Source organism: Borostomias antarcticus (genome assembly GCF_949987555.1).
Source record: "Borostomias antarcticus genome assembly, chromosome: 16".
NCBI classification, from domain to species: Eukaryota; Metazoa; Chordata; class Actinopteri; order Stomiiformes; family Stomiidae; genus Borostomias; species Borostomias antarcticus.
In genome coordinates, this window is record NC_140249.1 from 9,704,939 (window position 1) to 9,722,458 (window position 17,520).

General features: G+C 48.6%; 2 protein-coding genes across 2 annotated transcripts; one reads left to right on the forward strand and one right to left on the reverse strand.

The window, feature by feature from the left end:
• Positions 1-1,221: 1,221 nt before the first annotated feature.
• On the reverse strand, positions 1,222-13,319 carry rcor1 (REST corepressor 1; the record flags this gene model as incomplete). The annotated part of the gene is made up of 12 exons (XM_084451286.1): positions 12,507-13,319; positions 12,357-12,416; positions 11,507-11,587; positions 9,254-9,306; positions 8,782-8,943; positions 8,561-8,679; positions 7,893-7,971; positions 4,190-4,243; positions 2,250-2,453; positions 2,079-2,156; positions 1,756-1,813; positions 1,222-1,412 (listed from the first exon to the last, which is right to left on the reverse strand). Coding segments are annotated over exons 1-12 (1,296 nt in total), but the record flags the coding sequence as incomplete, so codon positions are not given.
• Positions 13,320-15,481: 2,162 nt separating this feature from the next.
• ankrd9 (ankyrin repeat domain 9) lies at positions 15,482-16,351 on the forward strand (the record flags this gene model as incomplete). Its single annotated transcript, XM_084450653.1, has 1 exon — positions 15,482-16,351. The coding sequence occupies one exon, from the start codon at positions 15,482-15,484 to the stop codon at positions 16,349-16,351; it is 870 nt and encodes a 289-aa protein (XP_084306779.1).
• Positions 16,352-17,520: the final 1,169 nt, after the last annotated feature.

The window sequence follows — 17,520 nt, forward strand, 5'->3', positions numbered from 1 at the left end:
TGTTTGAACCTAACCCAGTCAAGTTAACAGGGAGACTATGTTTGAACCTAACCCAGTCAAGTTAACAGGGAGACTAAGTTTGCAAGAAGCAGAGATAGAAAACCCAGGAAGCGTGAGCAGGTGTAATCCAGATATAGAGCAGGTCACGGACCAGGAGACGGAGGAACCATGCTGATGGTGGAGGATATAGACCAGGACACTGCTGGATCCATGGTGGTGATATATAGCAGGTTATAGACAGCACTGGTGGATCCATGGTGATGGTGGTGATATATAGCAGGTTATAGACTGAGGACTGGTGTATCCATGGTGGTGACTGTAATGTAATGTAATGTAATGGTGATATATAGCAGGTTATAGACAGCACTGGTGGATCCATGGTGATGGTGGTGGTGGTGATATATATCAGGTTATAGACTGAGGACTGGTGGGTCCATGGTGATATATAGCAGGTTAAAGTGCTTTTGGGAACCCTGGTAGGTAACCGTGGCATCTGGAGGGCAGAGAGGCACTGCTGCTGCTGCCTGTCTTTATGTGTGGGGGGGGGGGGGGGGGTCAGGTCCAGTCTGAGACAGAGAGGGGGGGGGGGGGGGTCAGGTCCAGTCTGAGACAGAGAGGGGGGGGGGGGTCAGGTCCAGTCTGAGACAGGGGGGGGGGGGGGGGGGTTTAGGTCCAGTCTGAGACAGAGGGAAGGAGGGGGGGTCAGGTCCAGTCTGAGACAGAGGGAAGGAGGGGGGGTCAGGTTTAGGCTGCTGGGGTAGAAGGGAAGATGACAGGGCAGGGATGCCCTTCCAACGCGGGGCAGGGGGGGGGGGGCTGTACAGGATCTTGATCCCCCGTTCCCAAGCGTACTAGACTCTGGAGGGCTTCCTGTCCTGCGGTCCCCTCAGGAGGCCTGGGTCAGCGGCGTCTCTGTGGGGGTCGACTCCTGGGGAGGACGAGGACGGCCGTTAACTCTCCACATCAACACACACTCTTCACACACCATGCTGACCTCACCACAGGCCTCGCAACTTGAAAACACCCTAGCAGAATACAGGAGACCTTTCTCCACCAAATCTCACGTGTGCTTGCCTCCCTCCCCCCGCCCCCCTCCCCACTGACCTCCTTCTGCTCCTTCTGCTCCTCCGGAGGCACGGGCGTGCTGGCTCCTCCCCCCGCCGCCTCCTCGGGGCTGGGCGACACCTCCATCTTCTCCTCCTCCCCTCCCCTGGCCCCTCCCTCTGCGCCGGGCTCCGCCTCCCCTCCCCTGGCCCCTCCCTCCACGCCGTGCTCCGCCTCCCACTCCTGCAGCACCTCGTCCAGGTTGTAGCGCCGCCGGTAGTTCACAAAGAAGTTCTTCACCTGCACCACCGACTTGTTACCAATGACGTCAGAGATGGCCTGGAAGTCCCGCCCATACTTCCTGATGGCTGAGAGAGGAAACAGCACATAGTGAAGAGGTGTGAGGGCCACGTGGAGGACGAGAGCGCCGGCGAGGGGAGCAGGCGTACGTGTGTGAGGCAGGTTGCACAGTAGAGATGCTCACCTCCCCTACCGGCCAGGGCTGAGTTTCCCAGAGGCATCGTAGCGCTACGTTCATCGTAAGCTATGCCGTTCGCCGTAGCGCTACGATGCCTCTGGGAAACTCAGCCCTGATCTAATGAGCAACTTTTGCGTCCTGCTACTTTGTAGATGACAGGGACTACTTTGTAGATGACAGGGACTACTTTGTAGATGGCAAAGACTACTTTGTAGATGGCAGGGGTTAATTACCTTGTACTGCCAGCAGCTGTTCATCAGTGGTCCAGCGAGTGTTGAACTTCTGGGTCACCTGAGGACAAAAATCCAACAACTAATTAATAATACTGACAATTAATAATACTGACAATTAATAATACTGACAATCAGACAGATTAGATCAGATCAAAATCCGCCGTAGCTCAGGTAGATTCCAGCCGCTCAGATACACTAACAGGATCTTCTGAAGGACTTGGCAGCAACCTTACAAAGTGACGTCCCATTATGACGGAACAACAGCCCTGCTAAGAGAGGAGGCTGTGGGCCCCCAGGTCAGCCCCCAGGTCAGCTAGCCTCACCTCAGGCACCCGGAAGTCATCCACCCCAGAATAGAGCTTCTCCTTCAGGGCACTGTTGTTCTGCTTGATGCTCTGGATCTGGGGAGACAAGACTGGTCAGAAACCCCCATCACAGGAGAAGCTCTTTCCTCTATACAGCCCAGACTTCCCCTCCAGCCCTGGAGCTCTGACCTGCCGTTTGATGGTGACCAGCTCGGTGTCCAGCTGTCGTAACACCCCCACGGCTGCGGGGGCGCTGCTGGACATGGCTCCCACGTCTCCGTGGTTCAGGTGCATGCCTTTCGGGGGCTTCTTCTTGGCGCGGTGGAGGTTCTTCCCAGACAGACCCTGCAGGTCCTTCTTGACGTGGGCCACCCTCTCCGGCCCCCCGCTGGGCTGCGGGGCGAGCAGAACACCTCTCTGAACACCTCTCTGAACACCTCTCTGAACAGAACACCTCTCAGAACCTCTCAGGACACCTCTCAGGACACCTCTCAGGACACCTCTCAGGACACCTCTCTGAACACCTCTCTGAACACCTCTCAGAACTTCTCAGGACACCTCTCAGGACACCTCTCAGGACAGAACACCTCTCAGAACCTCTCAGGACACCTCTCTGAACACCTCTCTGAACACCTCTCTGAACACCTCTTAGGACACCTCTCAGGACACCTCTCAGGACACCTCTCAGAACCACTCTGAACACCTCTCAGGACACCTCTCAGGACACCTCTCAGGACACCTCTCAGGACACCTCTCTGGACACCTCTCAGAACCTCTCAGGACACCTCTCTGAACACCTCTCAGGACACCTCTCTGGACACCTCTCAGAACACCTCTCTGGACACCTCTCAGGACACCTCTCTGGACACCTCTCTGGACACCTCTCTGGACACCTCTCAGAACCTCTCTGGACACCTCTCTGAACACCTCTCAGGTCACCTCTCAGGACACCTCTCAGGACACCTCTCAGGACACCTCTCAGAACACCTCTCTGGACACCTCTCTGGACACCTCTCTGGACACCTCTCAGAACCTCTCTGGACACCTCTCTGGACACCTCTCTGGACACCTCTCTGGACACCTCTCAGGACACCTCTCTGAACACCTCTCTGAACACCTCTCTGAACACCTCTCAGGACACCTCTCAGGACACCTCTCAGGACACCTCTCTGGACACCTCTCTGGACACCTCTCAGAACCACTCTGAACACCTCTCAGGACACCTCTCAGGACACCTCTCAGGACACCTCTCTGAACACCTCTCTGGACACCTCTCTGAACACCTCTCAGGACACCTCTCAGGACACCTCTCAGGACACCTCTCAGGACACCTCTCAGGACACCTCTCAGGACACCTCTCAGGACACCTCTCAGGACACCTCTCAGGACACCTCTCTGGACACCTCTCAGGACACCTCTCTGGACACCTCTCTGGACACCTCTCTGGACACCTCTCTGGACACCTCTCTGGACACCTCTCAGGACACCTCAGCCGCCGCACGGCACAGGGGACATTTTGTAGCCCGGTAAACCAGACTCGGTGTTTTCCCAAAAAATGGGTCACCAATCAGGAGACTGCATTCTAACTGCTGTTCCGCCCCCAGTCCCTGATTGGGTCCCGTAGATGATGACGTGAAATACAGGAGTACACTAGTAGTAGAACAGTAATGGCCGCTCCCGAAGCAACGAGCGGTAACGTTAGAAGAATAAACACAGCCGTGAGTGAAGTTATTGCAGAAATAGATTCAATAACAACAACCAAAGAACAAGAGTATGCACTGGAGGAGTTTCTCAGCGGAAAATACGTTTTTGCTGTTCTTCTGACAGGATTTGGCAAAACTAAGTTACGCTGATTGGTTGAAGGACAGTCAAGGCAAGTACTCCTGCTCTCTCAAATCGCTCTGGGTGGGTAAAAGTCCAGACTCAGTGAAAACGTTTTTTAAAAATCACAATGAGTCTGGTTTACCAGGCTAGACATATTTTGTATTTTGTTATTTTATTATCATCAGAGTTATCTGTATTGATGTAGTAGGGGTTTGCTTACCTCAGAGAATCAAATGAATGTGAAAATGACAGAATGTATAATGTTGATTCTTAAGTGTGTGTTAGTTGGCTGGTTGGTTGGTTACCTTCTGCACGGGGACAGGCTTGGCCTCCTGCTTGGCCTCTGGTCCTGATGCCACCTGCTGGAGCACAGCATGACTCAGGAGTCCCTTCAACACAAAACATCTCTGCTTCCTCAGGACTTCTGCTTGGTCCTAGTGCAGGCTAGATTGGTCTATTGCCCTGGTTGTAATGACTAGAATGAGCAGTGCGGAGAGAAACAGATTGGCCCTCATTTATCGACAGAAAATGGCGCAGGTGCGATCGCGGAAACGATGGTATGACAGCGTTCACTTGTGATTCATCAAATATTCATACGGTGCCACATCACATCGTACGAATGATCGGGTCTTGATAAATGTGACGGATGAATCGTGATTTGAATATCATAGCCTTACATATTCTGGCCTTGCCTTTGCAGTTCACGCCATGTGGATGTTTAATATAGGCAGCCACTCGTCCAATAGCCAGTCGTCCCTCTCCATGGAAAGATTCCTGCGGTCCCGAAAAACCCTCGTGTTTTACAATTTGATCTTGGGGATGATTCACACGTCAACTCACACAACCAGACATACAGTTTGAGAGCCTGCGCTCGTCCCTGTAGCCTATACAAAAATCACTGCACACAAATAGCTGTCAATTTGAGGATTTATTGTGACAAATAACAGAAGGAAAAAATTCTCAAATTGAGCTAAAGCCTATGTGAATTTCATCCCGTAAATTCTCATCCTTCAACCAGTAGCCTAGGCCTATAGGAAAGCGTTCAAGTGGTGTGGTTGTGAGGGGAGAGAATGAAGTGAGCGAGTCAGGTAGGTCTGGCTAGAGGCTGGCCCCTCTCACTCCGGCCAGTAACGGTCAGATAGGACGCACATAGCCTATTTGATGAAACTCAAAGCGTTGTTAAATAGGTGACTGAATAAGCCGACCCTTTTTATTTGTTAATTTTGATTTCTTGTAATTATGTCACCAGTATAGCCGTGACATTGATTGATTGGTGTAAGATTAATTTTGCTTTCATTTTAAGACTTGTGAGGCTGCATAGTCTAAGTAGGCTACCTCAAAGTGAAAGCGAAAGGACTGTTAATTTCAACAATTGGACCGTACCCATTTATGTTAGGGATATATGACACATGGATGAAGAATATTCAGCTGTAGGGTAGTCTACATGTTTTAAACTGATGACTATGTGGCTGTTGCGTAGATGCCAGTCAGAATCAGTCTCATGACAATTCTCAAACGCACGAGCTGAGATTTGACGTGAGATCTGGGGCCTCATTTATAAAGCTTGCGTACGCCACTCCTGAGCAAACTTCCGAGATTTATAAAAAACAAACTTGACGGGAGAATGGCGGAGAATGTGCTCACCTCTAAGCACACTCTGACCCATACTGTACGTTCTGGCCAAATGAGAAACTGCGATCCTAATGGCAGAAAGGTGAAACCCGAGAAACGCTTTGAAATTGACAACATTGTGAACAATAAATATATCCTATATTGCAAAATAGGGTTAGGGTTAAGTTGACTTAAGTTGACTCTCAAATAGGCCTATGTTGCACAGTCCAACCGGGAATCATAATCAAATGGATCTGTCATCGCTAAACAATTGATTCATTTAGGCCTATTAATTCTCATAAATAATTCCTGTATTTTAGGGCTGTCCCCGACTCTGAATTTCGTGACAATCTGGGGCGGAGTGGCAAGCGGGCGCGACCCCTTGAAATTGTCGCGCGTGTGCTCGTTTCGTGCACACGCCCGCCCGCGACAAGAGCTGAATTGTAGTCAGCTTTCCCCGCTGCGCGCAGGACGCGTGCGTCCCCCGCTGATCCGAGCGAGAACGCAGGCGGAATATCGCTCCCCATCTGAAACGGCCTTTATGCAGTGTTTCCCAGAACCTACATTAGGGTTGGGCGGTTTGATATAGTCTCCTCAACTGCCCATTTGAAAGCGTGCGTGAATAGGCTGTCACTGAAGCATTTTCGCAGCTCAATCTGTCTATGGGAAAAAATATATTTTTCCATCGGATATCTTAGTTTATACAAGAAGATGGATCTAGGACAGCAGCTTTGTGTTGTGATAATCCGTTTGGGAAATGTGCGTGATTGCTGGTGCACAGTAGGCTAGGCGCACAGCGGAGGGGAGGATTCCTGCCTTCTTCCCTCTGTTATATCAGTCTCAAGTCTCCTTTTACTGCACAACAGCTACAGTAACAGCCTAGATCTAAAACGAGTGATTGGCCTTTCCTTTTTAAATCACAAGGCAGGTGAATTGTCTTAGCCCACCAGCGTATCTTGACTGTGGAGCAAAAAACGACTGCTCAACTTCAAGAATCTCAGACGACTTAAGGGTCGCCGACTGATGATTCGACTCGTCGACTTTCAGGGGACAGCCCTACTGTATTTATTTATTCTCATAAATGATTCCTTTATTTATTTATTCTCGTAAATAATAATGTGAACAGTGTAAGCTGTGTGCTCAAAGCAATCAATATTATTCAAATACTGTTGTGAATGACTTGTGAACGGCCTTCATATTTACACTGCTATGTGAATCCCAATTTTGTCAGAGCAACAATCACTCTAGTCGTAGAGAAGGCCGTCTCACCGCCGGGAAAATGACAGTGCCAACATGCAGCCTAGCCTTCTGCAACAAGAAATCTCTAAGTGTGCACGACATATTTACTCAGGCAATGTGTATTTATACGGATAACATGACTCACTGTAAGATGTTACACAGAAATAGGCTGTTTGTTGGTGGTGTTTCATTGCCTCATTGTTTGATTCAGGAATCCACATTCATAGGGCGCCCATTACTATAAGCTATTTATAAATCGCCATGCATATTTTGATGAATGAAAAAGGCTAAACTGATCCCGTGTTTGATGCCTCAGTCGGGCAGATAAGAGTGCTGTTAATTGTCTTAGATGTTATGAATGTTGTGTCATCGGCTGTTCTGTCTTCATGACATCCAGCATTGTTGGTAATAAGTGTCCTCGCCTCTACATGTCATCACTGTATCGTCTCCTATACCCAGAAATGAAATCAAACAATCACGTGCGTGGTTCATATATTGTCAATGACAATCACACCTGTTCCATATAATCATGTCCGTGGGTGGGTATAAAAAGGCATGCAATTCCAATGCGTAATTAAGCACATTGGTTGCTTTATACTGTATGTACTGCTTTTGGATGATGTGGATGAAGGAATTCGGAGAGAGCGAGTCGCAGGGACCGGCGAGACCTACTGGCCAATGATGACGAGTGGCTCATGAGCCGCTTCCGCGTTTTTGCTGTCACGTTTGCCGTCATGTTAGATTTGAGCTGTATCGATTTCTGTGAATTGGAGGCGTTTCACTGGCTATTTATAGGCATTTATGGGCGTTAAAGAGGGTGGGACAAAACATACGCTCACATGCACCAAGTTTAGAGTTGATTGAGATTCATAATGGGGAACCGGCGTGGGACATGCGTGCGCACTTCGTTATAAATCAGGAAATCGTTGTGCGTACCTTTTGGAACTTGCGGATGTCTGCAACCCTTAGTACGCGAATCCTGAGCAAGGTTTTATGAATGAGGCCCCTGGTCTCAGTCTCCGCTCACATCCAAACTGATAAATGACCGTATGTCCAGTTTCCTGTCCTACGATCGCTTGATCAGGGCCAATGACTGTACTAAACAGTTGTATATGATGGCTATGCTAAGTTAGTGTGCTAACGGTGCTGGAAGAGTACCTCTTTCTTGTCGTCTTTCCTGGGTTCGTACTCCACATCGCTGGGTGGGTGAGCAGAGCTCTCCTCAGTCTCATCCTCACTGCAGACATGGAGGAAAGACGTGTGAGAACAGACCGGACACGCATCACACAACCTCTTCATTGGGCCTGTATAGGGTGGAGAGTCTAGGGGTTGGGTTGGGCCTGTAAGAGCTAGAGTCTAGGGGCTGGGTTGGGACTGGGCCTTTTGGAGCTAGAGTCCAGGGGCTGGGTTGGGACTGGGCCTGTAGGAGCTAGAGTCCAGGGGCTGGGTTGGGACTGGGCCTCTAGGAGCTAGAGTCCAGGGGCTGGGTTGGGACTGGGCCTCTAGGAGCTAGAGTCCAGGGGCTGGGTTGGGACTGGGCCTCTAGGAGCTAGAGTCCAGGGGCTGGGTTGGGACTGGGCCTCTAGGAGGTAGATTCCAGGGGTTGGGTTGGGACTGGGCCGGTAGGAGCTAGAGTCCAGGGGCTGGGTTGGGACTGGGCCGGTAGGAGCTAGAGTCCAGGGGCTGGGTTGGGACTGGGCCGGTAGGAGCTAGAGTCCAGGGGCTGGGTTGGGACTGGGCCGGTAGGAGCTAGAGTCCAGGGGCTGGGTTGGGACTGGGCCGGTAGGAGCTAGAGTCCAGGGGCTGGGTTGGGACTGGGCCTTCACCTCTCCTCACGCTCCCTCTTCTGCTTGCGTGCGTGTCGGTCCATGACGCTGGTTTTGCTGCGAGTCTTCTTCCACGAGTAGTAGAACCTCACCAGGCTGGCGATGGACTTGTCTGGCAACTAACGGCCAGGAGGAAGACCAGGGGTTAGGATGAGTCTAGAACAATGAAGTGTGTGTGTGTGTGTGTGTGTGTGTGTGTGTGTGTGTGTGTGTGTCCTCACCATCTGCTGGATGCGGTGGAATGTCTTGCCATGGAAGCTGAATCCCTGTTCAAACAGGACCTTGTCCTCCACCGTCCACTCGTCTGGGAAGGGCGTGAAGTTGGGCAGGTCAGCCAGCGACTTCTCCATGTTGTGCTTGTGCCAGAACAGCATGCCCAGAGCCTGTAGTGTGCACACACACACGCACGCATATACACATGCACACACATACGCAGACACACACGCACACACACAGATAAACACTTATAAGGTTAGTTTAATAATTTGTATGCTTCTTTGTTGCCTTGCTGTAACTGTAATTTCCCCCTGGAGATCAGAGACTACTACTATTAGTAGAATAGAACTATTCAGGTCATTCCCTAGTCAGCGTCTTCACTGATCTGACTGTCAAACTGATGATTCAAGCATCACACTCAGATGGCTAGACCAGAGCTGTATCTAGTAAGAGTTGAATGCAGTACTCTGTTATTACCTGTTCCATGTTGTAGCCATGCTTTTCTTTGGCGATTGCAATGTATTCATCCACTGTAACACAGAAGTAAAAGCCATGAGGAACTGGCTCAGGTGACTGTTCATCAACACTTTACATCTCTAGGTATTTAGTGCCTATGACACCAGAGCTAGTTTAGACTAGTTTAGATAACAGATGACAGCAGGGCTAGTGTAGACTAGTTTAGATAACAGATGACAGCAGGGCTAGTGTAGACTAGTTCAGATGACACCAGGGCTAGTTTAGACTAGTTCAGATAACAGATGACAGCAGGGCTAGTGTAGACTAGTTCAGATGACACCAGGGCTAGTTTAGACTAGTTCAGATGACAGCACGGCTAGTGTAGACTAGTTCAGATGACACCAGGGCTAGTTTAGACTAGTTCAGATGACAGCACGGCTAGTGTAGACTAGTTCAGATGACAGCAGGGCTAGTGTAGACTAGTTCAGATAACAGATGACAGCAGGGCTAGTGTGGACTAGTTCAGATGACACCAGGGCTAGTTTAGACTAGTTCAGATAACAGATGACAGCAGGGCTAGTGTGGACTAGTTCAGATGACACCAGGGCTAGTTTAGACTAGTTCAGATGACACCAGGGCTAGATTAGACTAGTTCAGATGACAGCACGGCTAGTGTAGACTAGTTCAGATGACAGCAGGGCTAGTGTAGACTAGTTCAGATGACACCAGGGCTAGTGTAGACTAGTTCAGATGACAGCAGGGCTAGTGTAGACTAGTTCAGATGACAGCAGGGCTAGTGTAGACTAGTTCAGATGACAGCATGGCTAGTGTAGACTAGTTCAGATACCAGATGACTTCGGGGCTAATGTAGACTAGTTCTGATACCCATTGGAGCACACAATCACTAACTGGCCATTTAGTCAGCGGTGTTGAAAACTTCTACGGACATGGACACACACACGAACACACACACACACACACATCTGTAGAGTTGTTCAGCTGTCCTCTACAGAATCTACAAGGTGGCTGTGAGTGTTAGTGGAACAATGTATTAAAGCCTACAGTCAAATAAACCAAACTGCAAATGGTTAATACAGGAGGGCCACTGACATTGCATGTGGTTCTAGAATAGAATAGAATAGAATGGAATAGAAAAGTATAGAATAGCATAGAAAGTTTAATTTGCCATATATAACCAGTGCATGTACAGGAACATTGGCATTCTTGTAATGGCTGGTCCTAACATTAACTTATCAGCACTAATCCGTTCCTTATTCCAGTCCTAAGGTACTCAGCTAGACATTTAAAGGTTCCCAAACAGGCAATTTACTATCCGTAGTCTAGCAATCTATCAATTCTAATCAATTCAATCCTTATCTACATATATCATCCTATCTTGGGAGACTGTGTCCTTGATATAGGCAGTACAGTTAAGATGGCACTATGGTTCTGTGATGGCAGAGCCTAGCCTACTGCTTCCTCTCTGTGGCACTGTTTGGTTTGGCCAAGATGAGCAAGCTAGCTAGTTAACGTTAGCTACAACGGGACCTCTCGGATATGTGCTTGTGATGTAAACGGAGTCTATGAATGATAGCTTCATTAACGTTAATGAGAAACTCACATATATGACTATGAGAGACAATATTCCCTGTGCTATCATCAGCTGTTATAATGACAACAATGCCTAGCTAGGAAGCCTGCACCTTCCAGGGAGATTTGTATCCCAGGGAGATATGGATCCCAGGGAGATATGTATCCCAGGGCAGCACTGTGTGAAAAGAGAGGTGGCTCCGGAGCTGTAGTTTTGGTTAAAATTAGGCAAAACGTAAATTAATAAAAAATCTGGCCCCATCACCGGGGGCCCCTGCAGATATCCACGCCAAATATGAACGCTGTCAGGCCGACAGTGTCCAAGGAAAGTGCGGACAGAGGGACTGTATGTGTTCCATGTACCCTAAAGAGTTGCTGGATGTTTCTTAGGTTTGGGTGTTAGATGTACCCTAAACACAAGATGGTGGATGTTTCTTAGGTTTGGGTGTTAGATGTACCCTAAACACAAGATGGTGGATGTTTCTTAGGTTTGGGTGTTAGATGTACCCTAAACACAAGATGGTGGATGTTTCGTAGGTTTGGGTGTTAGATGTACCCTAAACACAAGATGGTGGATGTTTCGTAGGTTTGGGTGTTAGATGTACCCTAAACACAAGATGGTGGATGTTTCTTAGGTTTGGGTGTTAGATGTATTCTAAACATAAGATGGTGGATGTTTCTTACATTTGGTTTCAGCCAGGCTCTGGCTGGGGATCCACACCAGCATGCCCAGGTTGTCCCTCTCCTGGGCGGCCTTGGCCACCTCTGGTAGACACACACACACACACACACACACACATACATACACACACACACACACACACACACACACACACACACACACACACACACACACACACACACACACACACACACACACACACACACACACACACACACACACACACACACACAGGGCCAGGCATTCACATAGCAGCATCAGTCATCTCATTCACAGCATTTCTTTCTTGTGACTGAGCCGTTTTAAGTGTAATACTTAAGTTTATTAATATCATATTTTAGTATAATAGTACCACTTGAAACTACATGAAAAAGGTACAACTTGGTAGATTCAAAGGCAACAATTATCCAGTGACAATGATATATTCATACGAGTGAAAGTAAAGTGAGTGCACTGTCACTTTGCATTACAGGAGTATATTATATGACACAATGTATAACAAATGAGTGATCAACTCTAATAGTGAGTAGTTAGTTCATAACAGTTACCACTCCAACTGATGTAGGAAGACATCATTTGTCAACATTTGATTCCAATGGGACATTTATAAAACACTAGGATCAGTGTGGTAACTGTCTCTCAAAAACAGTTGGATTGTATAAATATGTAGCCAAGAGTTTGATATAAAGATGTAGTCAAGAGTTGGATTGTATAAACATGGTAGTCAACTACAACTATAATCCAAGGTTACAATCTCAACTCGTGGAATGGGCGAACACGGGGAGTTCGAGGCTACCATGTCTTCAAACCTGGCATTTATTTGCGATTGAAATATCACACAGATGTACTCACCGGGATCATAATCCGGGACGATGGCTTGATACTGAGTACCAACTCGCATACCCCCTCCACCTGAACACAGAGAATAAAACACGAAATAAACATATTTGAATCCCATACTGATGAGAAGTAACTGAGAGAGACCGAGGCTATCAGACCTACCATGCTCATCATCACTGGAGGAGCCCGAACTTCCTTCCTCCCACGAATTGTTGCTATTCCCGTTTGTAGCAAAACTTTTGTTAGGATTATTAACTGAGTTTCTACCTCTCCTCTTCCCTGACATCTCAGAGCCGCTTTTTTCCAACATCGCAGGCATCTTGGAAAATCGATACAGCGCAACAAAACTACTCCGAGTTGCCTGGCTAGCTGACTAGCTAAGTGCTAATGCTAGTGGCTGATGTGTCAGCAGCACCCTGCTAGCCTGCTGCTACGGCGAGCCAGCGAACAAAGTCACGTTAGCAAGTAGGCTAGCTAGCTAGCAGGCTGGGCAGCGAACGTTAGCTTAGCTAGACCTAGCCAGCTTGCTAACGTTAGCTAGCTGGACGAGGCGGCGATGATAACAAACTGAGTTGCTCAGATTAGCAAGCCTGCTGTCCCAAAAAAGATGTCTTGGTGGTTAAACCAGGACGGAGAGCTGATAGCTACAGAAACCTCCAGAAGAAGGGAGATTCTCGACTCTTTGAAAAACAAACACCTCCGCCAAGTCAGTCAGGGCAGGGATGCTGGTAGCTCGTTGCTACTTGGATAAAAGTTGCTGTAGCATGACTAGCTAGCTCAGTTTAAACAATAATTAAGCATCGCTTCTACACGGTTTCATAACATTCGGCTGACGCAGTCTGTCCAGCTATCGGTCCAGTTTGGGTCTGGAACCAGGCAGGCAGGCTCGGTGGTCTGGCCAGGTGGGTCGGTATGACTGCCTCTCAACGGGGCTGGATGTGAAGTGGATCATGAACTAACTAACTGATGGAGGTGGCTGGTTGGCACTACGAGCCTCGTCCTGAGGAGGTCTCTCTCTCTCTCTCTCCCTCCCTCTGTCTCTCTTTCTCCCTCTCTCTCTCTCTCCCCCTCTCTCTCTATCTCTCTCTCTCCCTCTCTCTATCTCTCTCTCTCTCTCTCTCTCTCTCTCTCTCTCATGAATGGACAAGGCTGCACTCTTGCAGTGGAGTTGAACGGAAACAAACTGAACCAGCGCAAACTCTCCAATTAAATGTTTAGATTGCAGCGGAGTTTCTGTGATTTGACATCCGTCCAGGATTGAATTCACTGCGTGTGAATGACAGGAGCCACAGCAAGCAGGCGCTTGTCATATAGGCTACTAAGCTACAAAAGCTTATCATGATACAAGCAATGTCCATGGCATTTGCTATAACATTTAAATACACCAGAATTAATGCAGATATTAGTAGCCTAATAATAATAGGCAATAGCCTTACTTTATTTGTATGGTGATGGCACTTTTCAAGAATGAATTACACAAGGCGCCTTGTAGCCTGCCGAGCTAAAATGTATACACCTTTCTTGGACATGGCAGCCTACTGACACAATTTGATTTGACTGAGTTGGTCTACTACTGTAGGCTAATGATTGTTCCCTTTGTGCCTTACTGTTTTACTGATTATGTGTTGAATTCCCCCTTGTATCAATACTATCAACTACTATTTATATAGTGCTTTTATTCAAAGCGCTTTACAATGACCTCTCATTCACCCATTCACACACCAATGTCCCGTCAACACGTGGACAGCCGGAAGCTGGGATTTGAACCGCTGCCGCTGTGTGTGTGTGTGATGTGTGCATGTGTGTGCGTCCCTCTCAATAAATTTGACTACATTTGTGATTTCCATGATAATCAGAATCAGTTTATTGCCAGATAGTTTTTACGCACACTAGGAATCTGTTCTGGTCATTCGGTGCATATTGGATGGATGGAGACAACATTAGACAGGATGCAGGACTAGACAGGACAGCGCAAATGAACCTTGCAAAATACAAAATAAATACAGGATAAAAAAATGTTGTGGGGTGCGTGTGAAGTGTGTGAATAGCAGTAGGCCTATGTTATCTCACTTAACACCACTGTTAAGTCTTCATGTTGGTGTTCAGTCCAGGCTACTTCCGAGTCATCCAATTGTAGTATTATTGTCAGCCTCCTTGAGACACAGTTGTAGGACTTCCATAAATGGGGTTTCGAGGTATTTAACGATGACTTGCAGTTACAGTTGTTGGCCTGACAGGTGGCGCTGGTGACCATCTAAACAGGTGCACAGACTGCCTGCCAGAGATCCCTCAACACAGAGCATTGGCTACCCTGTCACATTAATCCATAATGACTTTGGTATTCATTCACAGATTGGATTTTCATAGTGCAATTTGCGTAAAACACACTGATATTGCGCGATATCAATACATGGAAGGTCGGCTGACATTGAAATGATTAGTCCTTAAACGAGGTTTCGCCTTTCTTTGAATTAATATGGAACCCTTTGGAGCAATGAGTTATCTTCTGTGGCACAACTGACGCAGGGAATGTTTTTGACAGCAGCGCAGTGCACCAGTCGCGTAGCCTATTATATAACCACATAACATGTGGTGGCGAGTTGAAACGCGAATGTTCTGTATGCAGCGGGTGACACTCGATAGCGCGTCCCCCAAACACACACTCGCCACAAATATGGAAAAGTTAAGGGCACTTTGAACCGGTGATGTCACATCTCTCTTCACCTTGGAATCGTCATCAGCCAATGGAATATTTGGTGACGCAGAGCAACATGGGCGGTCCCGCAGAAGGGAGTCGCGCCGTTCGGTCTCCGCGGTCGCCTGCCTATATAAAGCGCCGATGGAGTTGGAAGAAGGGGTTTGGAGCTACGAGATCAAGACCCAGCTCAGAGAACCTCGGCCGGTCGACCCCGAACTCACTGACGAATTCCAGCTATTGGCGATGACAATATCTTACAATATAAGGCTATTATTCTTGAACAACCTTTTGCTGTGCATTTTGCTACTTTCCTTATGCATATCTGTGCACATGATTTTCTCCACAGTCACATATAATATTAATAAATTGTGTATGCGAACACACATTTGAGGAGGTGTTCATGTAAATAGCCGAAGGGACTTTCAGAATAAGTGTGACAATGCCGTGGGATGTGGGTATGTTTGACAGCCGGGCGGATTATAAATCCGAGAAGCAGTGCCAGAGAAGCTCGTTTGCTTTCTACCAGTCGGTCCGGGACCTGCTCCCGGTGTGGGTCCTGGAGGACATGCGGACCATGGAGGTTTTCCATTGGGAGGAGGACGGCCGGGCGTGCACCTTCTCCCCCTCGGAGGCGCTCCTGTACGCGCTGGTGCACGACCACCAGCAGTACGCCAGGTACCTCCTCAACAGGTACTCCGTGCGCGCTCTGGAGATGCCCAGTCGGAGTTTCTGCTGCTGCCAAGCGTCCACTATGCCGCATCTTTCCGTCGCCGTGCGCTATAACCGTGTGGCGATCCTGAAGATGATCATGGACTCGATGAAGGACTTCTCGGAGAGCGAGCGCCAGAGCTACCTCAGCAGCCGCGGGTGCGTGCACGTGGACGGCGGCAGGGCGGCGCTTCATCTGGCGTGTGACCTGGTGCGTCCGGAGTGTTTGATCCTGTTGCTAGGACACGGCGCGTGTCCTTCCGTTACGGACGGGTCCGGCGACACCCCCTTGGACTGCCTGCTGCACCAGATCTACCGGGGCGGCCCGGACATACGCAGAAAACAGGTGTGCCTGGGCTACCTCCTCCTCTTCACCCCCAAACCGTGCTTCCAGATGAAGCGGCAGGTGCAGGACAACGCGGCCGTGTGGCAGAGTATGGTCGGGGAGCAGGCCCTCCACTGGCTCTCCGGGGTCTCCCCGCCCTCCCTGTTCGTCCAGGCCATGCAGAAACTCACCCAGTCGATCCCCCTGGAGCAGCTCGACTCGCTGCCAGACTTCCTCAAGCCCCTGGACTTCCGGCTGCATCAGTTCCAGTCCTAGACTGGTAATGACACTCAGGACCCCTCTGACTCAGGACTCCCCTAACATTAAGTGTGTAAATAAAGGACTCGTTGCTGTCGATTGTATGGCCTGTTAACAGTGTGAGAGATGTACAGTGAAGGGACAGAGAGGTGTGGACATTAGTGAAAACAACCTCCAAAGCATTATGTTTCAAAACCAATGCACTTTACAACACGTGAGTTGATTGTTTGTTTGTTGACAATGTTGTAATGTAAATAAACAAAACATGTTGACTGTGAGGCTCTGTCTGTTGTGGTTACTTGGTGCGGGGACTCATGCAAGGTCAGGTGTCATACTGAACCAGTGCGTGAACACACGTGATTAATCACAATCCTGACAAGGAGATATATTACCATTAATATTATCATATTATCATTACAATAATCACATATCAATGGTAACTATCATATATATATATATATACTATATATAGCCTACTATACTGCTAGCACTACTGCTACTACTACTACTACTACGTGCTCTGAGTGGATCTGATGTATTCAGACTGCTACTTAGAACCTACTACTTACTTAGACAGCATCAGTCAGGAAGTGTTAAGGTTGTGTAAACATGTTTATTCAGGAAGGCATGGAGAATATTACAACAGGACTTAGCAGGCAACCAGTCATCTTCCACACAGTATGGTGGCACCCTGTCCACTATCAACACCCAGAACAAACAGCCCTATGGACCCGCCCATCCCGGTGCTCAGGTCTACCCCAACACCAGAACAAACAGCCCTATGGACCCGCCTACCCCGGTGCTCAGGTCTACCCCCACACCAGAACAAACAGCCCTATGGACCCGCCCACCCCGGTGCTTAGGTCTACCCCAACACCAGAACAAACAGCCCTATGGACCCGCCCACCCCAGTGCTCAGGTCTACCCCCACACCAAGTCAGTGGTGTAGCACTGGAGTTAAATCAAGCATGCCTGGTTATTTCAATGAAGGTGCAGTATGTGGTCTGTGATCTCCTGTTAGACTTGGGGAAGATTTTGGAGGAAAAAAAGAACTGACAAAATCCCGCCCCTCCCTTCAGGCCTCCCTCCAGAACAAATTACCCTCTCTAGGCAGGGTGACAGGTACTGTAGGTAAGCCATCCAATCATCACCAAAATGATTGGATGCACTTAGGCCCAATCCCAATA